Here is a 24,196-nt window from a genome sequence, read left to right as displayed (position 1 = left end):
CTGTTGTGGAGCCAAGCTCTGCTCCCAGGGAACAGAATTCTGGGAGTTACCAGCCCGTGACATCCGGCCCGGGGTGGGAGCCAGGCTTCCCGAGAAACCCTGCCTGCATGGGAGCAGGTTCCTGATTCCTGCTCCTGAGTCCCACTGAGGCACGACTGCACGTGGGGGTGGGGGCAGCCAGCACGCAGCTGGGTTTCAGGTATTCCCAGGGGGCTCCCGGGGTGCAGGGCCCGAGCCGGGAGGACGCCCTCCCCGTGAGGAAGTGCCCGGGCTGCCGGCAGCTGCCGGGGACAATTCAGGGAGGGGGTCACCAGTCGCCCAGCCCCCCACTCCCAGCAGTCAGTAGACGCTCTGTGGGGACGACGGCCACGTGCACGAGCAGCGGTACAGGTGCGGCGGGAAGGCGTGCAATGCAGCAGGCGTGGACCCGGTCAGGGCTCCTGTGCTCGCGGCCACGACTCCCTCCAGAGCGACCGGCACCCGTGATGGAAAAGTGCACTGAGGTGCTGGAAGCCCGGGGCTCTCGGGGGTCCCAGCTTGAGAGATTGTCTCCCCCCTCCCACCCGGGGAAGGCGCTCACAGAGGAGGACGCTGGCTGCGCTCACTGGGGAGAGAACCTGACCCTGACTCGGGAGAAGCCTCACCCCTGCCGCGAAGACGCCGGGGAGTGAGCGGCACGTCAGGAAGGAGCAGGACGCCGCCGGTGTCAGGACGCCCACCAGGCAGATGCATCTCAGCGTCAGGACGAAGGAAAGGGTCCCCTGCAGCCACGTCACCCTCTGAGACGGAAGGAAGGGGCACGTCACCCCGGCTACCGGCTGCACCTGCCGCCGTGCGCGAGGGAGCTTCTGGCAGTCGCCGCAGGTGATGACGTCCTGCGGGCCACAGGAGCCCAGGGCCCGCAAGGGCAGTGTGCACAGTGGACCGGGGCCGAGGACCAGGCATCACGGCGTCCAGGAAGACCAGCGCGGCTTGTCCGGGCCTCACCTCCCCGAGCTGTGACACTGCAGCCACGGAGGCGGCACACGGCCTTCCCAAGGCCTGCAGCCCGGGGGCGGCTGTGCGCTGAGCGTTCCAGGCTGACCGGAGCCCCGGCGGGGAGCCCCCAGCAGGCCGGCCCGGCCCCCGTCGCCCAGAAGGGCAGCACCGGCGCCCCTCGCTGTGAGCCGCCCCCTCCCGGGGCCCGCGCATCTGTGAGGCTGTGACGAGGCGGCCACAGAGACAGCGGGCGGCCACCCGCTGGTGCTTCTCTGAACTGAGCAAGGAAAAGGCCAGCATCACGGCTACGGTTACGGGTGGCGGAGCCCGCGGCCAAGCCGGAATCCAGCCGGGAGGAAGAGGGCCGACGAGCGAGCACGGACTCCCGGCAAAAGGCTGACAGGAGCCCGCTGTCCATCCCAGAGAAGCGGCCCCCGCCCTCCTGGAGCCGCCAGGCGTGAGGACGGACACACTGTCCACCATGTCAGCACGAGGCAGCTGGTCAGCACTGTGAGGACGGGGAGGCACCTAGGGGACACGTGGGGAGGGAGGGGCACTGCCGGCTCTGGGCCAGTGTCTGTGTGTGAAGCTTGTCCTCACGCATGGCGGGGCCCGGCTCCAGACTGGAGGCTGGCCAGCAGCCGGGGCCCAGAAGAGCCCATTCTTCTAGGGCCTTCTGGGAGGGCCCAGCCCGGGGGTGTGAGGTCACTCGGGGGCCTGGCTGCCACCCACTGGGTGGAAAAGGGAGCTCCCAGAAGGCCTGCAAGGTCGGGGGGTGGGGTGGCAGTGAGGCCACAGGACGAGGAGGCCGAACATCAGGGCTCCACCTGCCCACGTCCACGTCCACCACGACAGCTGTCCCCACAACAGGCTGTGCTGGAGCCCCCCCTCCCCTCCAGGACTCCTGCACCCGGATGTGCACTTGCCCTCTCCTCTGATGACGCCCAGGCTGGTGGGGGTCAGTCCCCCTGGCGGCACCAGGGCCTTTCTGCACCGTGGGAGGGGCTGACGCCACCCACCTCCGGGGCCACTGTCAGAGGAGGGGAGAAAACAGACACAACACACACACGCGCAACCCGCCCCATTAGGACTGCGGACCCTTCCCATTCCCGTTCAGATTGAGAGCATTTTTGCTCAGTATGGAACAAATCCCTTGTCTGGAACCTTCTAGAACATGTATGTCCTCTTCCTTTGGACAACGTGCCATACCTGATTCCACGAAGCCACAAGACTGAGGTCCAGGAACCCCTGGAAAGCTTCCTTTTGGAAGCGGGCGGCCACCTCCTCGGCGAGAGTGACCAGGTGGCTGGAGGCGGCGTAGTAGGCGAGGCCGGTTGCAACCACGGCGAGCTGCAGGGTGGAAGGGGAAGGTGGTTCGGGGGGGCTCCCGGGATGGGGGCACCGCACAGCTAGGGATGCAAAGTAAGTGCTGCAGCAGCAAAGGGACGTTGACCTCACGTATCTGTCAGCAACACGACGGGGACACCGCAGGGCGCCCGGAACTAGCAACGGCTCAACCCGTTTCTGCTAAGACGGTCTTCGCCATCAGGCGAGGACCTCGCCGGCCTTGCTTTCCTGCAGGACGAGGACAGGAGACCTACCTCCAGCCAGTGCCCCGGGCTGCACCAGTAGCTGCGGACGCCCGTCGCTGCCGTGCCGGACACAAGCAGGCAGAGGCCGGTCAGGCTGAGCAGCAGGAAGGCCAGCTGCGGGAGGGGCGCCGGTCAGAGACACCACCCGCCGTGCTCGCAGGCCTGCGCCCCCCGCTGGGCCCCGCGGGCCCCGGGAGCTGTTGGCACCCTTCCCGCAGAACCGCCCATCCCACGGCCCCCACGCGGGAGCTAGTTAGGGACGCAGGGGAGGCCGCGGTGGCCCCGTGCACACAGACCCTGTGGCGGGAGCAGCGCGCAGCAGGGTCCCCGGGGCCCGGCCTCATGCAGCCCCAGGAACGACCTTCCACATGTGCGTCAGACGCACGTTCCTGTCGGCTCCTTGGCCGAGCAGAGCCTTTGCTCAGAGCAAGGGACGGGATGCTCAGTAAGGGTCTCAAAGAAACGTGTCCCAGGGCAGGCCAGCCTCGCCGAGCCCCTGGGGACCCTTCCAGGTGACACCTCTGAGCCAAAAGAGCCCTTTCAGGGACGCTCCCCTGCCTCCGCAGAGCAGTGATGCCGGTGGTCACCGCAGAGCAGAGAGGGGGCCGGGACTGGGTGCCGACCATCCCCTGCCTGGCTCTGTGTCACAGTGGGCGGCACTGCGGGTCTGTGGGTCTGCGGGGGCCTTGTCGGGGGACCCCACAGCAGGCGCGGGCGGACCCACCTTGGGGAGCGTATGGCGGTACCACCGGGCCTCGTCGCCGTGGAAGACGGCCACGGACTCCACCTGCGGGGAGAGGGCCAGGCCCCCCGCAGGGAGCAGCTCGGCGCACAGGGACACGCCAGACAGGAGTCGGGTCGGAGGGTTATAGAGCGCGAAGTGCACGGACACGGTTCTGGTTCTGCCGTCGATCCACCTGCTGGCCCTGAGGCTGCTCAGGGCCGCGTGGGCCGCCTGCCTGCAAAGCAGCGAACGTCGGGACGAGCCGGGCCGCCACCCCAGGCCGCTCGCTCCGGGTCCCTGAGGCCCCCCGGGATCCTGGGGCGGGATGGACAGACTTGTGTGTGTCCCCGACTCCTCGCCCGGGACCCTGAGGCAGGGGCGCTCCAGAGAAGGGAGGCCGTGCACCTGGCAGGGGCGCAGCTCGGGGAGAGGCGGCCCCCTCTCGCGGCAAGGCCTCTAGAACCTTCATTCCTCTTTTCCTGCTGCGGACGTACCCTGTGCTGGGAAGACGCCCCCTTTGGCCCATTTGCGCGTGTGGTGACAACGGTGTCATTTCCCTCCTGTGTTGCTGGTATCACTCAAAGGCAATGTGTCAATGTGGGCTGCCGGGGAGGCGGGGTCGGCCACCGCTACGGACGACGGCTGCACCTCGGGTGCCCACCTGCCCAACGCGGGACCGAGGTGGGGCCGCCCTCCTTCACGGAGCCGGGTGAGGCCCAGGACGGCCCCCGAGGCCCAGTGAGGCCCCATGAGGTCCCTTGATGCCGAGTGAGCAGTCTGCCCAGCACAAAGCCAGTGAGGACATATGTCCATTCGGTCCCCTGACCTCCAGCCTTCTGGCAAATTCTGGGGGAACGTGTGACCTGTTCCTCTTGTGCTCAGACACTACAGCCTGCAAGGCCTCATGGCCAGGGCCTGGCTCCCGTCATTTCCCAGTGAGAAGGCAGCTTCCCCTGCCCTGGGCAGGGTGGCCCCTGGCACCCGGTCGCCGCACAGAGCGCTGGGCAGGCAAGAAGCCTTCACGGCGCTGGCCTCCGAGTCCCACTGACCTGGTGCGGCCCAGGCTGAGCTCCCGGCGCTCCCCTGCCCCACAGCCCCCAGGACCATGCAGGGCCACAGCCTGGATGCCTGGATCTGTCCCGGAGCGGTTGCTGGGGGCTCCCCCTTGGGGCCCAAGTGTAGGAGAGTCTTCGGGGAGCACAGAGGGTGGGCTGAGAGGCTGTAGGAGAAACAGGTGGAGGGAGAATGAGACGCATGTCTCAGTTGGGCCCGCGGCCTGGGCTGTGTGAGCCTGGCCACATGGCGGCACACCTGCCCTGACACACGGGCCCCACTCCCTCAAAGCCCCGTCACCCCTGGGCTCCAGTGGAGCCCGCCACGTGAAGGCCATACACCTGTCGCGGCTTGGACGTTAGGAGGGCTCCGTCCTCACAGGATTTGGGTGAGGGGCCCACCTTCAAGCACCCCCTACCACGAGGAAATGAGAGAATACCGTTTGCGGTATTTTGGAGATGTCCTGCTTTCGCCCANAGGCCAGCCGCACCCACGGCTGTCCCCGCCCCCGGCCGCTGGCCACCTCACACCACAGCCAGCCTCCCAGCGAGCGTTCTCACATCCCGCGGCCTTCCTGCCCCACCGTCTCCCCCACTTCCGAACCCAGAGTATTTTGCAGAGAATGAACTGGTGGGCACCGGAGGGGAGATGGGGGAAACAGGTGATGGGGGTTAAGGGTGCCCTTAGGATGAGCACCGGGTGACGCACAGAATTGCTGTGTCCAGTGTATTGTACCCCTGAGACCAACGTGATGTGACATGTTAACTCTATGCCCGTAAGTCCATGAATCCATACACAAATCCCTACATGCACACACGCAGTTAAGTCATATGCGCACATACAGATAAGTCATACATGCACACACANTCCATGAATCCATACACAAATCCCTACATGCACACACGCAGTTAAGTCATATGCGCACATAAAGTCATACATGCACACACGCACAGATAAGTCACGCATGCACACACATGCACAGCTAAGTCATGCACGCACACATGTACGCACAGATAAGCCATACGTGCACATATGCACACATAGAAAAACATACATACATGAATCCATCAATCCTTCCATCCATACACAAACAGTGAGCCTCAGGAGAAAACACACACACGCTCACGCACGCTCACGCCCATGCACACATGCTCATGCCGAGAGAGGACAACACGGAGAGCAGCTCACCTCGCACTCGCTGTCAGGTGAAGCTCTCCGCTGTTGGATGAGCAGAGTGCCCAGGAGGTGGCACGTCCCGCCGAGCGCTCCGGGCTGGAGGGAGAATAAACATGGAGATGCCTGCTGCTCTGGACACGGTTAATACCCCGTTGGGCAGCTGACTGGGATTCCGGTAAAACTTTGAACATAAAGAAATAAAATGAAACAACGACAACAACAACTACAGAGACGCCTGGACAGACGGTGAGCCTGGGACACACAGGATGCTGTGTTCTGGAATCGCCAGCGACTGGTTACCCTTCAGGACGGATCTGACCGACGTTCTCTGGAAGACTCGGCCTCCTCACGGCCTTCGCACCAAATCCAAATGGTCACTTTTTGTCTTTTTTACAATTTTTTAAAAATTAATTTATCTTGAGAGAGAGAGACTCCCAAGCAGGCTTTGCACCATCACTGCAGACCCCAATGCGGGGCTTGAACTCCCGAACCCTGATGACCTGAACCTGGATCACGAGTCAGATGCTCAATGACTATGCCCCTCAGGCGCCCCTGCCTTTCGTCTTTATCCAAAGTGTCCCCCGTGTCACCCCCACAGCGGCACAGAATGCAACAAAAGTGGAACTGGGAACCCAGCCAACCCTGGGACAGCTGGGTCTGTGCTGCACGGACCCACAGACCCGCGCGTTTCCTCAGATGAATCCAAGCAGACCGTCCGAGTATTTCCTCTCCCTTAGTGCGTTCTCAACGAGCTTTTCTCTCTCCAGCTTACTTGTGAGGACGCAGCGTATGGTCCACGTAACGTACGGAATTCTGCATTCACTGACTGTTTACGCCATTGGTAAGGCACAAGGTCAACGGTCAGCTGCTAGTTAAGCTGGAGGGCGTCAGAAGCTATATGCGGGATGTCAACTGCGGGGGGGGTCAGCACCTCTAACCCTTGCTGTTCAAGGGTCACCTCTGTGCTGTTTGACGAATGCAGGACAGAGTCATTTTATTTTCTTAAAGAAAAGTAGAACATAGGGGCACCTGGGGGCTCAGTCGGTTAAGAGTCGACTTTGGCTCAGGTCATGATCTCACGGTTCATGGGTTCGAGCCCCGCGTTGGGCTCTGTGCTGACAGCTCAGAGCCTGGAGCCTGCTTCCGATTCTGTGTCTCCCTCTCTCTCTGCCCCTCCCCTGCTTGTGTTCTGTCTCTCTCAAAATAAACGTTAAAAAAATTTATAAAAGAAAGCTACAACATAAAAGATAAATAAGGAACAGAGTTATTGTATAAAATGCATATTCACTGGTAATTGTTCCTTCAGGATTTGGGGAAAGCCCTGCCTCTCTCTGGAAGCTTCCTGGATGTCCCCCCACCCCCTGCGGTGCCCTGTGTCCCATGTCACAGCATTTAACACGCAGGCCTCGCCTTCTGACCTGCCGGCCACAGATCCTGTGGGGCTGCCGTGCCCTGTGTCAGGAGCAGCCCAGGCTGTGCGCTGGGGTGGAGCAGAGTCGTGGGGGACCGAGAAGCAAGGAGATGCACCCCCGTCCAAGCCAGGAGCCGCTGGCCCGCAAGCTAGCGGCCACTCGTGAGCGTGCAGTGCTGCAGGCCAGGCATGGGACACACGTTCCCTCAACGACCCCGCGTGAAGGGCGGATGGACGGAAGCCCACCTGAGCGCCCGGCAGGCCGGCTGTGGGGGCGCCTCGCCCGTGCAGGCCGTCCAGCAGCGTGGTCAGACTCCAGCCCCACCAGGCCCCCACGCCCGTCAGGCCGCCGGGGGAGCTCCTGGCATTCCTGCGCACGAGGGCAGAAGAGAAAAGCGGCTTTTCTGTCATGTATGTTCTCAGCGCCCGCAGGAGTGAAAGCGAAGCCGTCCGCAGCACGGGGTGCAGGGTGGCTCTGGATGGTGCTCGGCCCCCCGCGGCGGGGGAAGGGGCACAGTGGTGAGGCCGCCTGCCCCTCCGCTCACTGTTCACGCCACGGACACCACCGTGTGCTGGGCGCTCTCCCGGGCACAGGGGGAGAGAGAGCACCCCAGCCCTCTTGTGGGGAAGCAAACAAATCAGATAAATGCGCGAAACGGAGGCTGTGTCAGGGGGTCCACACTCAGGAGAGAAAGCTAAGGAGCAGACCCGAGGCAACGAGGGGAGTGAGCTGCAGGGATGCGGGAGGGAGGGCCATCCAGGCGGGGACAGCAGGCCTGCACGGGGACGGGCCTGCAAGGTCGAGGAAGGGCGTGGGGGGTGGTGTGGCCAGTGCCGAGCGAGCACCGGGAGGGGGCAGATGAGCGGGGAGCCGGACCGCGGCTAGAGACACAGCCCTCCCTCCCTCTACACCACTGCCTGCTGGACGGCCTCGCCCCTTCTTCCCCGACAAAGCCCCAGATCGGCCGTGGAGCCTGCCCAGACGGCCTGAGCGGTCAGGACTCAGGCACAGATGGGGGCAGGACGACACACAGTAGGGCCTCATCGAATGTGGGTCTGGTTTCTTTCCCATTGATTTTTATGACTCTTGTCAGACTTCTGTTCCACTTTTCCAGCAAGGAACCGACGTGAGGCGCAGCGGGATTTGAGCTGAAGACGCGGATCGTTTCCGCTCGCTCAGACAAAGCAGTGAGGCCACGCGCTCGCCCGAGCTGTATGCAGCCCCACGAGGAGCAGACGTGGCTGTGAGCTATGGCCGCAGGGAGCAGGAAACGTTACATTTCTCTAGAGGAGGACGAGATACTTCTCCCTGCCTCTAAACACGTCCTTACATGTGGGTTCACAGGAAGGACCCAGAGCCAAGGCAGGGACGGTGGGCGGGTAGCACCCCCACAGCTAACACCCAGGGCAACGGCAACGGACTCATGTCTCAGCATGTCCGGGTCTCCCTCCACGAGAAGGGGGGCCACTTCTCAGGGGAGGTCATGCGTGGGAAAGCCATGAGAAGTTAGGAAGCCATAGAAACTCCAGTCATGCAGGGACACAATGCGGAGAGCAGGGCGTGAGCCGAACAGTCCGAGGATGTTCTCGCTCTGTATCAGGCAGAGCCACTGAAGCAAACAGGCCCACAGAGCGGGCTAAACGTGGCCAAGATAAGTCGGCAGCTACGTCCCCCTGATGGCTCTTAGGGGGGCGTGACTGGTTCATGTCCTGGTGCTTTATTGGGTGGTTTGCTTCTATCTAGCTTGGGACTTTCATGGAGACTTGATAGAGTCCAGAAAGACTTCACATACAACCTAAATATGGAGGAATCCAATTTCATGATCTTGGTTTTGCTACAGCAGAAGAAATCAGGTCGTCCAGCTGCCTTGCCGTGCGGATGGGACATGCGGGCTCTGGGTCAAAGGACTTGCCCGAGTCACGTGCTAAGCAAACAAAGCTGGGTCCCTGAATTAGACTTAGTTGGCTCTTCCTGGATGCTGGCAAATGCTGAGCCCTAAGGAGCTGTTGAGGTTTCAGGATTAGGTTCTGGGGGCGGGTCTCCCTTGAGCATCCCAGTGCGAGCCAGGACACAGCAACACCCCTCCCCTGCCTGGTGGCCCACACGTCCATCAGTACTGAGGTTTGACATCACAGTGGGACACACAGGTCTACACAGACCACGGGGCCAGCATCTGAGCCACGAATCCAAGCATATCCATTGTTCTACGTGTGAGACATCATACAAATATTATCTCAGCTGCAATGTTTCTGACATGGGGACCAAGAAGTACTTCTTGTATGAGAAGTATGTCAAGTAATGCTGACTTATGAAATACGAGATCAAAAATAAATGGTCTAAGCCATTTATTAGATATTTCTAAGCCAGAAATATCTCAGGATTTCATCTTTTCCAGAAAGAACCATCGAATGGTCACTTTGCTTTGCACACAGCGCCTCCTGCTGGAATAAGAAGTGTGTGCGTGCAAGTGGGCAGAAAGTTGAGAAGCTGGTCATTAATGGAAATAACAGCAGTAGCTGCAGAGGGGGGCAGTTGCACTGTTAGAACAATTGCCAGTNAAAAAAAAAAAGAACGATTGCCGGTGAGCAGCTGCGCTCCTGTGTTCAGTACAGAGTCCAGACACATGAACTTGGATGTCCTGCTCCCGATACGAGTGGGCCCTAAACGTGTGTTTGTTAGCCATCATCTGGGTGGGAATCGATCACCACCTCTCTCACAGAAGATAAAAGCAAATACGCCCTTAAGTAATAGATCAATTAAATGGATTTGCCAGCCACCCACCTCTGCCTCCTGGACACCAACAAANTAAAAAAAAAAAAAAAGAACGATTGCCGGTGAGCAGCTGCGCTCCTGTGTTCAGTACAGAGTCGAGACACATGAACTTGGACGTCCTGCTCCCGATACGAGCGGGCCCTAAACGTGCGTTTGTTAGCCATCATCTGGGTGGGAATCGATCACCACCTCTCTCACAGAAGATAAAAGCAAATACGCCCTTAAGTAATAGATCAATTAAATGGATTTGCCAGCCACCCACCTCTGCCTCCTGGACACCAACAAAAATAAAGTCCATCAAGTTGAATTAGTCAAAGGCAACAAATTCATAGAAAAAAAAAAATCCAGGAATGTGTTTTAAAATATTCTCCAGAGGAAGAGAAAGTAGAGCCTGGAACGCAGTGCTTTCTTTCAGCCTCCTAGACCATAGTAAAGAATCAATAGGAGTTGCGTCACGCACTTCAGAAATCAAAGCCAAACTCCTTTGAGAAGAACTATCAGACTGAATATTTTTGGCAGGAGAGAATAAAGTTGCTTAATAACAACTGTCAAAAAAAACCAACAACACAAAAAAACCAGGAACGGGCACATGAAGTATCCATATTGACACGGTCATGTCCCAATTTCAGAAACACTGAGACATGGAGAAAATTACAGCACAACAAATTCCGGCCGTGGTTGCCTCTGGGTGATAGCGCTTTTTCCTACTGAACATTTGCTGCTTTCTAGTTTCCCATTCTTCCGTGTTCACCTACAGTGGACATGCATAGTAACTGTGGGAAGACACAAATGAGCACCTGAGAAGTGGGAGACAACGCGAGGGTTTTACTGCTGCTTGAAATTGTGGCCATTGGTCGTGAATCACAGCAGCCTTTGGTCGAAAAACTCAGGTGGTCCTCACAAAAACAAGCAACCTCAACAACCTGTTTTAGCATCTTGGCACCAGACCTTATGGTGCCTCAAAATACCGTTTCGTTATTAATCCAATTGAGACGCTAAGGATGTGCCCAAAGTTGGCCAAAAAGAGGCCTTCTGTCAACAGCGGGGAGAACAGCGTCTGAGTCAGCCTGACAACTTTCTCCAGATCTCACATGAGGGATAAGTGGTGAAACACCCTCTCTGGACCTCAGTTTTGCAAAAGTAGTGTCCCAAGAGAGAGGACTGGATGGTCTAGAGGATCCCTTCTCTGATGATCGTCTGTAATAGCAGACAGACAGACTTTTGTTCAAAATAACAGAGTTTGGAGCATCTGGGTGGTTCAGTCGATAAAGCGTCAGACTTCAGCTCAGGTCATGATCTCACGGTTCATGGGTTTGAGCCCTGCGTCGGGCTCTGTGCTGACAGCTCGGAGCCACTTCAGATTCTGTGTCTCCCTCTCTCTCTCTTTGCCCTGCCCCCACTCATGCGCTGTATCTCTCTTTCTCTCTCTCTCATAAGTAAACATTTAAAAGAATGCATAAGAAAAAAACAACAACAGTGAAGTGACCCTCACCATGGGACCCTGGGCTCCGGTGCCCCCGTTGGAGATGGCGGCCACGACATCTCCGTGTGCAGCGGCCCTGGGCCCAGAGAAGTCTGAGCAAACACCCTACCTTGTAAACTCGTTCCGGATAGCTTGATGGAGGGCACCTTCGTCCCGGGAGCCCTTCCCACACAGTAGACACCAGTGCGGGAGCAGCAGGAGGGTGTACACGCAGGCGTCTCTGTAAGAAACAGTTTAAAAGTGGCCTCCGCACAGACCCCGTGAGCACAGAGCCCGCAACACGCTTTTCGTGGAACGGAGCTTTTACACCCCTGGGTGAATTCTGTGTAAGTTGAAGTGTGTGTGGAGGTTCATTTTTTTTCACACGTGGACATCCAATGTTCCCAGCACTGCTGCTGTTGTTTTTGTTTTAAAAGTAGGCTTCACGCCCAGCACGGAGCTTGAACTCACTGCTCTGCTGAGCCGAGCTCAAAAATTGGCCCCTTGACCGACTGGGAGCCACCCAGGCTTTCCTCCTGGTACCATTTTCAAAAAGGCTACACTTTCTCCAAAGAAACGGACCTCCGTGCCCCGTCAAAAAATCAACTGAGTGTATTTGTGTCAGTCTGTCCATCTGTCCCTCATCTACGGGTCTGTCCTCTATCACCAGTTCCACGGGGTCTTGGTTACCAAGGCTTTATAGTAAGTCCTAAAGTCAGTCCCCCGGCTTTGTTTGATCTTTTCCCGAATTCTTCTGGTTACTCGAATGCTTTTGCTTTCCATAGAAATTTTAGAATCAGCTCGTTAAGATGTATAACAAAGCTTGTGGGATGCTGGCTGGGAGTACACACAGGGTCTATGGACCCAGCTGGGAAGAACTCGCACCTTCCCACGAGCATCTCAGCCGACAGACAAGGTAGGTCTCTCCACGTCTTTACATCCTCTGGGACTTCTTTCACTCGTGTTCTGTGGTTTTCAGCATACAAATCTGCACGTTTTCTTGGACTGACAGCTAAGAGCCTCATTTCTGCCGTGCTCCTGTAGATGCTATTCCTTTGTCCGTTTTCTATTCCAGCTGTTCCCTGCTGGCGAACGGGAACAGAACTGACTTCAGGTTGACGTTTCTCCTGCAACTTCTCTAAATTCACGTAGGAGTTCTAGAAGCCTCTTTCACAGAATATTCGAGATTTTCTGCACAGACTAGTCATGTCTTCTGGCAAGAGGCTGTGTTATTTCTTCATTTCAAACCGATAACCATGTATGTCTTCTTCCCAATGCGTGGGCTATGCCTTCCAATAGGAGGTTTAATCAGGGAGAGAAGTGGGGACATCCTTGCCTTGTTTCTGATTCTTAAAAGCACACACTGGGGCACCTGGGTGACTCAGTCGGTTAAGCGTCTGACTCTCGACTTTGGTTCAAGATCCTGCAGTTCTTGAGTATGAGCCCCATTTTGGGCTCTGTGCTGACAGTGCGGAGCCTACTTAGGATTTTGTATCCTTCCCTCTCTGCCCCTCCGCTGCTTGCTCTCTCTCTCAAATAAAAATAAAATTAAAACATGTTTTTAAAAGAGCATGCACTGTTGCACCTCTAAGTGCGAGGTTAGGCACAGGGTTTTCACGGATCCCCTTTATCGTTTTACGGAATCCCAGTTACAGAGACTTCTTTCCCTCCACGAATAATGTCGAATTGTGTCAAACGGTTTCTTCTGCATCTATTGAGATGATCAGATAGTTTTTCTGACTTGGTCTGTTGATACAGTGGGTTCCATCATGGTCTCCTGCTTCTGTCTCTTTTACCCCCACAGGCATCACCCCCGTCCCTGTTTGGATGGAGGAGAATGGCTCTGTCGCCACTCCCCTCTCACTCTGTCCTACGTCCCGGGGACCCCGTGTGTGCTCTCCGGTCAGCTGCAGACTAGCCCAAACCGTGACAGGACCAGGGCCAGGCTGGTTGGGGTAGGTGCCCCCGGGTGCGGTGTTTTCCACCAGGAGACACGTAACATCGGTTCTTCCTCTCCCTGTTTTCATGTTGGCCTTAGTTGGTGACTGATGCTTAGACTTGTTAATTCGTTAAAGGCTGCAGAAATGGTCCATTCTATCATCTTGTCTTCATGCGGCAGCTGGAATACCTCTGTAGAAAGAAACAGGCCCTCCCCTGTGACATGATTTCCCAGGGGCAGTTTGTCTGGGAAGACGGGACTGATCATTACCAGCTTCTTGAAGGTTGGTTCCCAGCTATCTGCTGACACCGTTCAGTGACATGTCTGGTGTCCCGGTGACCTCAAGGCTCTATGATGAGCTGATGAGCTTCAATCCATTGTTACCGTGATTCCTCATTTCGTGTCAAATTACCCATCTTTGGCCCACGTGAGCCCCTTCACACTGGCTTCTGTGTCCACTCATTACTTGTTTCCTTTCTCGCCAAATGTTCCAGGTTCATCTTACACATTATCAGTCACAGACTTGAAATCATGAAATCCAACGATACCATTTTCTTTTTGATGGAATGACCTGAGCCCAAGTTGGACGGGTTAACCAACTGAGCCACCCAGGTGCGCCAACATACTTAGAGTCACTTTTGATTCAGATTCAGGGCTATAGGGCTTTAACTTCTTTGGACTCAAGTCTGTACCTCCTTCCTCCCACACTGAGAATCCCACCTTCAAGGGTACAAGAATGGCAGAAATCGGAAGTCAAAGAGTCCCCCATGTGCGTCATCCCACGTGAACCAACAATCAGAATGAACACAAAAACGCAGCACTAACGAGAAACACAGCTGTGGAAACAGATGGACAACCTTCTTTCCAGGTTCTCTCTGTCGTCAGGGACCAGGCTTGTAAGGTCAGATGTTTTCATCTTAAAGCACATTTCTGAAGACCATATTCCTTCTCTGTCCCCTAAGTGACGACTTCCCGAAGAGGCAGGGGTTATCTACTCCTCGTTTTAGTGAGGACAAACGGATGCACAGAAATTTGATTCCTGGCCACCTTGGCCGAGTGGCAGGCAGCCCACCCTGCTTCTCCTGTAACAGAGAGGCATCTCCTGTCTGTGCGGAAGGTCCCTGTGCTCCAGGCGACCTATCCTCCCCCAAGACAGCGGGGCTATTTTCAGGCTATTACAAAGTTCCCGCACGGCCCCGCTGGTGCCCGGGTCGTGTCCTGGATGCGCTCCTGGAGCAGGGCTGCTGTGCAGAGGCAAACGCATCCGTGACGGCGCGGTCTTCCCAGGTCCCCCGGGGGCCCCATTATGCAATCACGTCTGTGCTCTGTGATGGCGTCTCCTCTCCGTCGGCTCACCCACCAACCGCTGCAGATTTCTGTGCTTTAATCTGCGGTGCTCTCATTAGGAGCGGAAGCGCTCTCCTCGCCTGCCTTCCTGAGCCCGGTTTTGTTCTAAAGAGTTGGTCTTTTCTCCATTTTTTGGAGCCTCTTCATACGTTACAGTTGAGCCTTTGTCTGCTACAAATATTCTTCCCAGTTGGTCCCTGTCTTTTTACTCCACGAATGACATCATATGCCACACAAGGTGTCTCTTCTTCGAGTCTGGTGTCCCCAGGTTTGTCTTCTCTTCTGTTTCTGCATTTCAAGTCGCAGGGACCTTTTCCTTACCCACAGGTCATGGAGAAACTGACACACGCTTCCTCCTGGGATTGGACGCTTTGGCTTTCACGTTTACATCTTTATCCACTTGGAATTTGCATGTTATGACAAAAACATCCAGGTTTGTTTGTTTTGGTTTTTTTTACACTTCCCTCACGACCCTTCAGTTCCTGCTTGTTAAATCTCCCTGGGTTTCCCTGAAGACCTGAGATGGCGCCTTCGTCACACGCTCGCCTCGCTGTGTGGCACTGTGTTTGGGCCGATCTCTGGGTTTCCTGGTCCCTCCCACGGGGCCATCCCTTCCTCGTGTGCCCAGAGCCACCCTCTTTGGGGGCTACAGCCCTACTGTCGCGTCCAGCAGAGTGAGCCCCAGCCGCCCGCCCTGCCTTCTGGGGTTTTCCTGGCCGGCCCTCCGTGTTCCTTCTTCCAAAGTGACTTGATCGCGGGCCAGAACCAGTGGGAGAGGGGTGGGGGAGGAGGAAAAGAAGGAAGGTCTGCTGGCCCTTGACCGGGACCGTGTCACAGTCTACGCTGGTTTTGGACAGAACTCTGGAAGACGGGACCCTGTCTTGCTCGGGAACAGGGGGCGTGTTTCTGAGTCCTCCTTGGGGCCGCTGCACTTCCTCTGCCTGACGCCTGCGTGGGCCTCTTGTAGTTTACTTCCCTGCCAGTCTTCTCTCTGGTGTGTGAAGGGCCCTGGGTTCTGCATGTTGGTTTCCCAGCCTGTCCCCTAAGTTCCCTCCTGCCTGTTTCCTTGCTCCTTTGTGTGGGGTATTCCAGACTCTCAGTCATGGCACATGTGAACGGAGGGGGCTCGGCCTCGCTGTGGACCTGCTCTCTCTGGACCCACCATCCCTTTGTGCCCCTCCCCTGCGGCTGGGTCCCACCTGCATGCCCTTCCCGCCCAGGGCCGCCAGCGCCCCCTACGTGGGGGCAGAAGCAGAGCCACCCCAACCTGCCGCCACCCACCTCAAGGCCACCCACATCCGGCTCTCCCTTCTCATCCTCTTCCTGGTGACGCGGAGCTGGGCTGCGGAGGGTGGACATGCCCGGCGCAGGCGGCGTGCTCGCTGTCGGGCAGCCACCATCTGTGGGGACAGCAGTGCAGTGAGTCGGGGACCGCGGGTGAGGTCAGGGGGTCCCACAGTCTGGAGCGTTCGTGCCACCCGGGCTTGGGGCAGAGACGCTGTGCACGGGTCACACACAGCAAGCGGGCGGGCAGCAGGCCAGGGAGGGGGCAGGTCCCTGCCAGCTCTGGGGACAGCATCCCTGTGCAGGGGGTCTGTCTGCACCGTCTGATTACAGGTGTGGGTCAGGCACTCAGGACACCTAGGAAGTCAGAGACCCCCGGTCCTGGGAAGTGGGAGGCTCACCTATGTGGCGCCCCAGGGTGGAAGTCACCTATGTGGGTCCCCGAGGCGGGGAGATCACGTATGCGGGGCCCGGGGCGGGGGAGNGAGGGGGGTCACGTATGTGCGGCCCTGGGGCAGGGGAGTCACGTATGCAGGGCCCTGGGGTGGGGCGGGGTCCCGTATTAGGGGCTCCGGGGCGGGGATGCTCCTCCCTCGCTGCTGACGCTCCACCCTGAGTTCCAAGGAGGACAGGACACACCGATGGACACCTTGGGTGGGGGCACTCGGCTGCCAGCCCGGCATCACGGCCGCACCTGTGACCGGACTCGAACCCGAGGCCGAAGACACAGGAGGGCAGCAGGCCTGGTGCACAGGGGCCGCGGCTGCCCGCGGGACAGGAGGAGAATGAAAAGGGACCCAGGAGGTGAGAGGAACCAGAACCGCGTGCTGAGGGCCGCCAGGTGCTGCAGCAGGCGTGCAGCCGAGCCTCGGGGCCCAGAGCCTGGTTACCACCCAGGTGGCCTCAGTCTAATGACGTCACTGCCCCCAGCGTCCGTGTGACTGATCTCACAGCAGGTGCAGTGACGCACCCGCTGCACGAGGTGGCGGGAGAAACACGCCGAGTGTGAACGAGGTACGAGTGGTCAGGGCAGGGCACACGTGCAGCACGTGCCCTCTGTCACCAGGGGGCCCACACGTCACTCAGACAGTGATGCCAATGGCCAGTTAGACTCAGAAGCTCACTGGTCACCTGGGGAAGGACGGCAGTTGGGAGGGAAAGGTAGGGGTGAGGTCTGACTATCAGCGAGCTGGGCTGGGGTGTGTCCCCAGTCATTCCACAGGAGGACACGTCGCCTGCCAGGGACCGGCCCGTGCACTTCCCCATGGGAGACCTTCCTCTGCCCACCTGTTGTCCCCCCGCCCGGGAAGGCTGCGCACCGGACGGGAGATACTGACGGAAGGAGGGGGTGGGGGGGGCAAGGAGGGAGGAAGCAGGAAGACGTAACTTTGTTGTGGGTCCACAGAGACACAGACAACTTGGAAGTTCTCCAAAGTCATGGCCACGAATTCTATTTCTCATCTGCCTCTGTAGTTTAAACTAGGCTCAGGTCATGATCTCGGGGTTTGTGGATTCAAGCCCTGCGTCGGGCTCTGCAATGAGAACTCAGAGCCTGGCTGGGATTCTCTCTCTGTCTCCCTCTCTCCTCTTCAAAAAATAATAATTTAAAAAATAAAAAAACATACAATAGGCTCCTGTTCTCAATGCTGATTTCTGTGGGACTGGGGCAGAGGCAAGGAGATGGGCCCCAGGGGCTCACACACCGCATGCGGACAGGCAAAGAAGCACGAGCGCCTAAGCCACACCCCTGGGTCTCCCAAAACGCAGTCGAGTTTGAATCAAAGAGGGAGTTCAGACTGGCCCACGAGGCCAGACGGCGGCCCCAAGGGAGGCCTCACCTCCTCCGTCCGGCCTGCACGTCGGGGCCTGGGGGACCTTGCACGCTCCTCCACCTCGGAGCCCAGGTCCCTGGTGGCCGCACGCAGAGACTCGGAGAAGAAATATGGGTCATCTCTCCTTCTCCAGGCGAAGCCCAAGGCCGCGAGGCCGACCTAAAAGGAGAAACCAGACAAGGCACGGTCCCCGTCACCATCCCTGTGACCCACAGAGCTGTCCCTGCTTCCTGGGTGCAGACGCAGGTGCAGGCTAGTGTCACCTGCCTGGGACCCCCGCCCACCCCGTCCCCGCGCAAGATGGGGCTAGAGCCTCTGCACCCCAAGGCTCCGTGTCCTCGAGTGACAAAGGGGGTCGGAGAGGTCCCCCTGCCCTAGGATGTGCCCGAGGACTGACAAACAGGTTCCTCCCTGACACTCAGCCAAGACATGGAGAGGCGTCCTCACAAGTAACCGGAATGGAGCCCCGGCCCCACGCCCAGGCCCCTGCTGACGGGAGGGCCCCGCTCACCAGAAGTGGCTGGGTGACGAACACACAGCACAGCACAGCCAGGGTCAGCACCTGCAGCCACTGCGCGCACTGTGTCGGGGTGAACCTGTCCCCGGGGAGACAGCAGCTGTCAGCGCCAGCCTATCTGTGCCCAGGACACCAGACCCGAGGGTCCGCGTCCTCATGGCAGTGGGCGGGGAAGCGGCCGCGGCGGTGGACGCCCTGTCCTTCTGCCCAATGGAGGGAGCTCTGTCTGTCCGGAGCAGACGTCAACCCCAAGACAGAGAGAAAGGAAAACCCAGCACAGGGACGCAGAGAGCAGGGGCTGGATGGGGTGGGAATAATGACAATGAACTTTGCATCTGCAAAGCCCTGAGCCTGGAGGACTTCACTTGTTCCTCCTAAAACCCTATGAACTGGGTACTGGGAACATTCCCGTTTCACAGATGAGCAAACTGAAGCATACAGAGGTTTTCTTTTAAGTAACTTGCCCATCATCACCATGTGAGTCCACACATGCATTTGAAGAAAGGGAAGCGTCAAGGGTAGAGGGGAAAGCGTCTTGGTGTTACTGCCGCTCTTCCTGGGCCACGGGAGCCACGCCGAACTGTGGGCTGAGGTGCCCGGGAACCAGAAGGAGAGGCCACCGTGCAGGCAGAGTCAGAGTCCCTGAAATGTGTGCGTCCTCACCGACCTGGGGGGAAGCTCCCCCGCTGAGCCAGCACGCCTGGCTCAGAGCCCAGCTTCTCGGGAGCTTGGCAGCCGGACCCCCTTCCCGTGGCTTCTAGTGGCGGCTGGGGCTCTGTCGGGGCCGGGCCACTGTCCCAGGGCAGGCTGGCCAGGCCCTGGCGCCCTTTGGGATTTGTGTGCGGATTCTTCACCCCCAGGGCTGCGGGAGGGAGACGCGAGGACGAAAATAGCAGCAGCCACATCTGGGCTCGTGCTCTGCGTTCCCAGAGACACAAGGAAACTCATTATCAGCGAGAGATTTCCCAGCCAAGGACCCGAGGGTCTGTGAAAACCATGATTGCTCACCTGTAGCCCAGAAGCGCCGTCCCAAAGCCACAGGCCACGGACACCAGCCAGCAAACGGCCCATGCTGCGGAGCCGGACCAAGGCGGCAGTATCCTCGGCCGCCAGAGCGCTGCAGGTCGTCCAGGCCCGCTGGCGGGGACTAAGTGGGGGAGGGAAGACGCACACGTGTTAACAGACCTCCCCCCCCAATCCGGCGCGACTGCCAATTCTCTCTTGGCTGGACTGGGCCACGGGTGTGCAGACATCTGGTTGAATGTTACTCCTGGTGAGTCCACAAGGGAATTTCCAGAGAGATGAACGTTTAAATGGCTGCACTGAGGAGCACCTGGGAGATCAGTTGGTTGGGCATCTGACTTCAGCTCAGGTCATGATCTCACAGTTTGTGGGTTTGACCCCTGCACCGGGTTCTGTGCTGACAGCTCGGAGCCTGGAGCCTGCTTCGGATTCTGTGTCTCCCTCTCTCTGCCCCTCCCCTGATCATGCTCTGTCTGTCTCTCTTTCAAAAATAAACATTAAAAATTTAAAAATAAAGTAAATGGCTCCATTGAGTAAAGCTGGGTGCCCGCCCAGGGTGGGTGGGCCTCATCCAACCAGGTGAAGGCCTGTATACAACAAAAGGCCCACCTTCTGGAGTAGAGAGAATTCCTCCCGCCTGAGGCCTCTGAGCAGAACACCTGCTTCTTCCTGTCTCTAGACTGGAGCTGAAGCGTTGATGCTCCCGGGTCTCCAGCTCGTGAGCTGTGGGTCCATGAGACCTTCCAGCCTCCGTGAGCTCATCCCTGACCATGAGCCCTTTTATACACACACACCTCTGCACTACGCACCGTGGTGCAGGATTCACATTTCCGCGTAGAGCAGCCAGGCCCACACGATGGCCGGTTGCAGGCAGTGACCACCTTCTCCAGTCTGGGTGAAAAGGGGACTCGTTTTCTCACGTGGTTGTTCTCAGGGCAGAGCGCTTTGCACACTCAGGATTCTCCAGCAGAACCGTGCCACAGTCTGGGCTACAGGCCGCTGCTGTTTCTGCCTCACAATTTATATTTTTCATTATGTGTATTGAGGAGGAGGAGGGGGAGGAGGGGGAAGGGCCGCATGGGAGCAGCCTCTCTCGAGAGGCTCCCGTGTCATCTGTCTGGAGCCGAGCACATGACCCGAGGGCCCCTCACCCCCACCGCAGGTCCCCAGGCGCAGGCCGCAGGACCCCGGCCTTCTCGGGTGCGGGCTGGAGAGGGTGATCCCAGGCACATTCAGGGCGGAAGGCAGTGTGGCTCTGGGGCCCCGGCCGGCTCAGCGCTCCGCTCTCGCCGGGTCTGAGCCTGCAGCTGCTCACTGTGCCATGTGGCAGAAATCGCTGGAAGCCTCACAGTTCTCCACACTCAAAAAAAAAAGTAGGTCTATTCCTGACTTTTTGAAAGTCGCGAGCAAACCTCCGTAAGGAAACCCTGGAAACGGCCAGGACGCTGGGACAAAGCCGGGGGCTGCAGGACGGGGCCGGTTCACGTGGGACCAGAGCGTCCAGGGTCGTNCCCGCAGCCCTCCCGCGGCCCCCGCGCCGACACGCGCTAGGCTGGAAGAGACAGAGTCAGGACGCATTCAGGGCTCTCGGGCCACACTGCAGCCCGCCCGGGAGCCCTCTGCGGACGTGGCCCCGACGTCCTCAAGCCTCAGGCCGGGGAGGGGGTCTGGGGAGGAGGCGCCCAGCCCCGGGACCAGCGCCTTCCCGTCTACAGAGGGCTGGGGGGTGCCGCCTGCCCTCCAGGGGCGACCTGGGCCTGAGGGCGCGGGGGTCTGGGGGCTTCCAGCGGGAGGGCAGAGGCCGCGTGGGGGTGGGGATCCGGCAGCCCCGACTCACCCTGGGGACAGAGCTCTCGGCTAGGGGGCGCAGATCCGAAACGTAAGGGGCCTCAGCGCCCCAAACGCCAGCCCAGACCAGGGTCACGCGCCAGCGGTACGGTCACCCTCGTCCCCGAAGGGCCAGCGCCGTGACGTGGCCGAGCTCCCTCGAGTGCCTTCCGGCCTGCCCTGGGTCCCAGGCCGCGTCGGCTCGTCCCGTGACCCCTCGCGGGGCCCAGGAGCCAACGAGGGCGTCTGCTTCCCGCCGACTCGGGCCCTGGACGCGCCCCCAGGGCCAGCTTCCNGGGCGCCTCGGGGCCTCTGGGGTCCTGCCGCGGGGGTGGGGCCTGGCTTACAGAGTCACGTCTAGGACGCCACACCGGGGACTCGGGGCCCCTGCCTGCACCCACCTGCGGGCCCCGGCACGCGGCGTCCCGGCGGCCGCACGGCCCCTTGGGAGGGCTCCTAGCGCACGCGCGATGACACCCACCGTCCCCACGGAAGGCGGTGCGCGCGGGAGCGGGGGACGCGAGGCCGGCAGCACGCTGNGAGCCGCGGGAGACGCCAGCAGGGTGCACAGGAGCCCCTTCCGGAAGGACCCAGCAGCCGCGTCGGGGGCGCCGAGAGCCCACGGGAGCTGCGGGAGACAGCGGCAGACACGTCCCCCACCCCGATTCCGGGCCCGGCTGCAAAGGTGCTTGGTGCGTGTGTGTGCCCCACACTTAACCACAGCCCCGCTCCCTGAATCCCGGACCTTTACAAAAACAGAAAAATCACAAGGAATCCTTTTGCTTTCCCGATACACGCATCTCTGCAGACTGAACACACGTTTGCTGGCAGCCTGCTTCACGCCGGGCACGCCTCGCTACAATCTCAGCAGAAGGCATCCGCGTCCGCAGCGCGACGATGAGCAGAGAAGGCATCAGACACCGAGTCGACCCCAGGGGAGGGCAAGTTTGGCTTTGCTGACCGCGGGCCCGTCCCCGTCCCAGGGGGACACGGCTGCTCCCTTCATGCTACCTGATGACATTTACCACCATCTTACAAATTCCGCACACCTCTTACTCTTTTTATAAAAGCTCTGCTGATCCATTGCTATTATCACAGGTACAATGAGCACTGTGCTCCCTGGTGGACCCATGGCTGGACGGGACCCTCAGCATGTTCCCAGACACCGTGGGGACCATGGACAGCCTGAGGTTGTCAGAAGCAAAGCTGACTCTCGTCCCATACCCCAGGGGTGTCCGCTGGGCTCCCCACCCCAAGGCCATCCTGTGGGTTGTCCACCCCAAGGCCATCCCGTGGGTTCCCCACCCCAAGGCCATCCCGTGGGTTCCCCACCCCAAGGTCGTCCTCTGGGTTCTCCACCCCAACGCCATTCTGTGGTTCCCCACAGGAGAGCTGGGTCTCCGATCTAACTGCCCGTGCTCGTTCATAAGCAATCTCTGTCACACGAGGCACAGTCGAGCCACAGCTGCACACTGGCTTTCCAAGGACAACCCTGGCCGTGAGAATGGTTTTGTTGTTCTGGCCTGAGGATTTTTAAAATTTGAATTAACTGCCACCCATAAAGAATCCAGGAGCATTTCCTGTGACAACCCGGGCCGCCCCGCTGGGGAGGTCCTGCTCTGTNCAGCCAGGCCAGCGTCACCTCGGGGACACTGAAGGCGCATGGGCTCCGTCCCCTGCTTGAAACCTCCCCTAGGACTCTGAGTTTAGCTGATTGTGGTGCTGAGAAGGCGTCACACTGCGGGTCTGGGAATCGGAAGCCACTCTAAGCACAATCCAGTGTGTCCCACCTGCTCCTGCCCGGAGGCGGCGGCCAGGGCGGCGAGACACGCGTAGGCGCACAGCAGGGCAAAGGCGACCGTGAGGCGTGGGGTGAGCAGGAGGCGGCTGGGCGAGGGCCGGCTGCACACGGACGCCCAGACATGGAAGTCCTCCAGGTACTCGGTGAACTTGGAGTACAGGAGCTGGAGCAGGGACCAGGGCAGAGTCAGCGGCGGACCTGGGCGTCTGCACCAGCCGCGGGGGCTCCCGGTTGGCGAGCAGTAACTTCCTGAGCGGGGATGCCCCTCACCCGCCAGCTGGACGCCGAGCTGTGTGGGCGCTCCAGGTCCCACAGACCCTAATCTGCTCGGCGCCGCGGATGTGCACAACCCCACCTGCGCTGGGACGGGAGGGCTTGGGGACAGGCTGTCCCTCCACTTCTCCTGTGTCATCCTCAAGTGTCTTCACACTCTTCTCCCCACAGCCTTTTTTCACAAACCCCTCCCCCGGTGGCACTGTCACCCCTCCCCTGGTGACCCTAACAGGCTTCCCAGCACGCTCCCCGGCGGCACAGTTGATTTTTTCTGGGCTTTGAGCGCACGGAGGGCTGGGGGTGAGCATCCCCCCGGCGTCCTCAGGAGCCCAGTGATGTCCGCTACGTGGGGGGCAGAGCGCCGCGTACAGATATGCACCAGGTTCCCAAGGGTCAGTTCGACCCAAGGAACACTTAGTACTCAATGCCATTTCAGAAAAATCCATGAATTTGCTTTAAAATCGTCACTGAAGGGGGTGCCCGGGGGGCTCAGGCGGTTGAGCTCCCGACTCCTGGTTTCCGCTCAGGTCACGGTCTCATGGTTCCTGGGCTCGAGCCCGGTGCCCAGCTCTGTGCTGACAGTGTGCAGCCTGCTCGGGATTCTTTCTGTCTCTCTCTCCCTCTGTCTGCCCCTCCCCTGCTCATTCTGTCTCTTTCTCTCCCCCAACCTAAAAAACGAATCCTGAAGATAAACTAGAAAGTGCTAATCGCATCAGCGTTACTACAACTGCATAGAACATGCTTAAAGCCGGGGAAAGATCGGGACACGCACAGAGCGAGATTCGTAGCTGGTCTGTGAGGTTTTAGGGGACTCTGTCCTTTGTCATGAGCCCTGCTCGCACCTGGGCTGTTTCCTGGTCATCTTGGTGACCAGGAAATGCAGGGCACTCACGTCTCTAGTTAGCAGCCCAGACCACAGGCCGCCGTGACTTCTGTAATGTCGCTGCGGAGAAGCAGGGCCCGCACCACATCCCGCCGGCCGGCCAGCAGGCACCTACCTTCCAGAAGCCGGGGCCACGGCGAAGGCAGGCCAGCTCCCGCTGCACGCGGCCGTCTGCCCGGTCCGCTGCCAGCCAGCACTCGGCGGGGAAGAGCCAGCGCGGCGCGGGCCGGGCGCCCAGCTCCTGCACCATGACGTGGCTCACGTACCAGGCGGGGCAGGGCCCGCGGCCGTCGTGCCACAG

The 24,196-nt window shown here is 59.3% G+C and overlaps 1 protein-coding gene across 1 annotated transcript in view; it reads right to left on the bottom strand.

The window, feature by feature from the left end:
• Positions 1-24,196, bottom strand: part of PKD1L1 (polycystin 1 like 1, transient receptor potential channel interacting) — a 113,198-nt gene that overhangs the window by 6,322 nt on the left and 82,680 nt on the right. The window contains 18 exon segments of the mRNA XM_077781152.1: positions 645-779; positions 2,188-2,328; positions 2,580-2,684; positions 3,295-3,525; positions 4,340-4,513; positions 5,536-5,619; positions 7,181-7,304; positions 11,300-11,410; positions 15,737-15,855; positions 17,578-17,730; positions 18,083-18,167; positions 19,097-19,235; positions 20,524-20,663; positions 20,863-20,968; positions 21,049-21,258; positions 21,404-21,566; positions 22,729-22,902; positions 24,011-24,196. Coding sequence (XP_077637278.1) covers positions 645-779; positions 2,188-2,328; positions 2,580-2,684; positions 3,295-3,525; positions 4,340-4,513; positions 5,536-5,619; positions 7,181-7,304; positions 11,300-11,410; positions 15,737-15,855; positions 17,578-17,730; positions 18,083-18,167; positions 19,097-19,235; positions 20,524-20,663; positions 20,863-20,968; positions 21,049-21,258; positions 21,404-21,566; positions 22,729-22,902; positions 24,011-24,196 — 2,580 coding nt within the window.

Source organism: Crocuta crocuta, unplaced genomic scaffold (genome assembly GCF_008692635.1).
Source record: "Crocuta crocuta isolate KB4526 unplaced genomic scaffold, BGI_CrCroc_1.0 scaffold108, whole genome shotgun sequence".
NCBI classification, from domain to species: domain Eukaryota; kingdom Metazoa; phylum Chordata; class Mammalia; order Carnivora; family Hyaenidae; genus Crocuta; species Crocuta crocuta.
The sequence above is the reverse complement of the archived record's forward strand: the minus strand, read 5'-3'. Positions and strand labels throughout refer to the sequence as shown.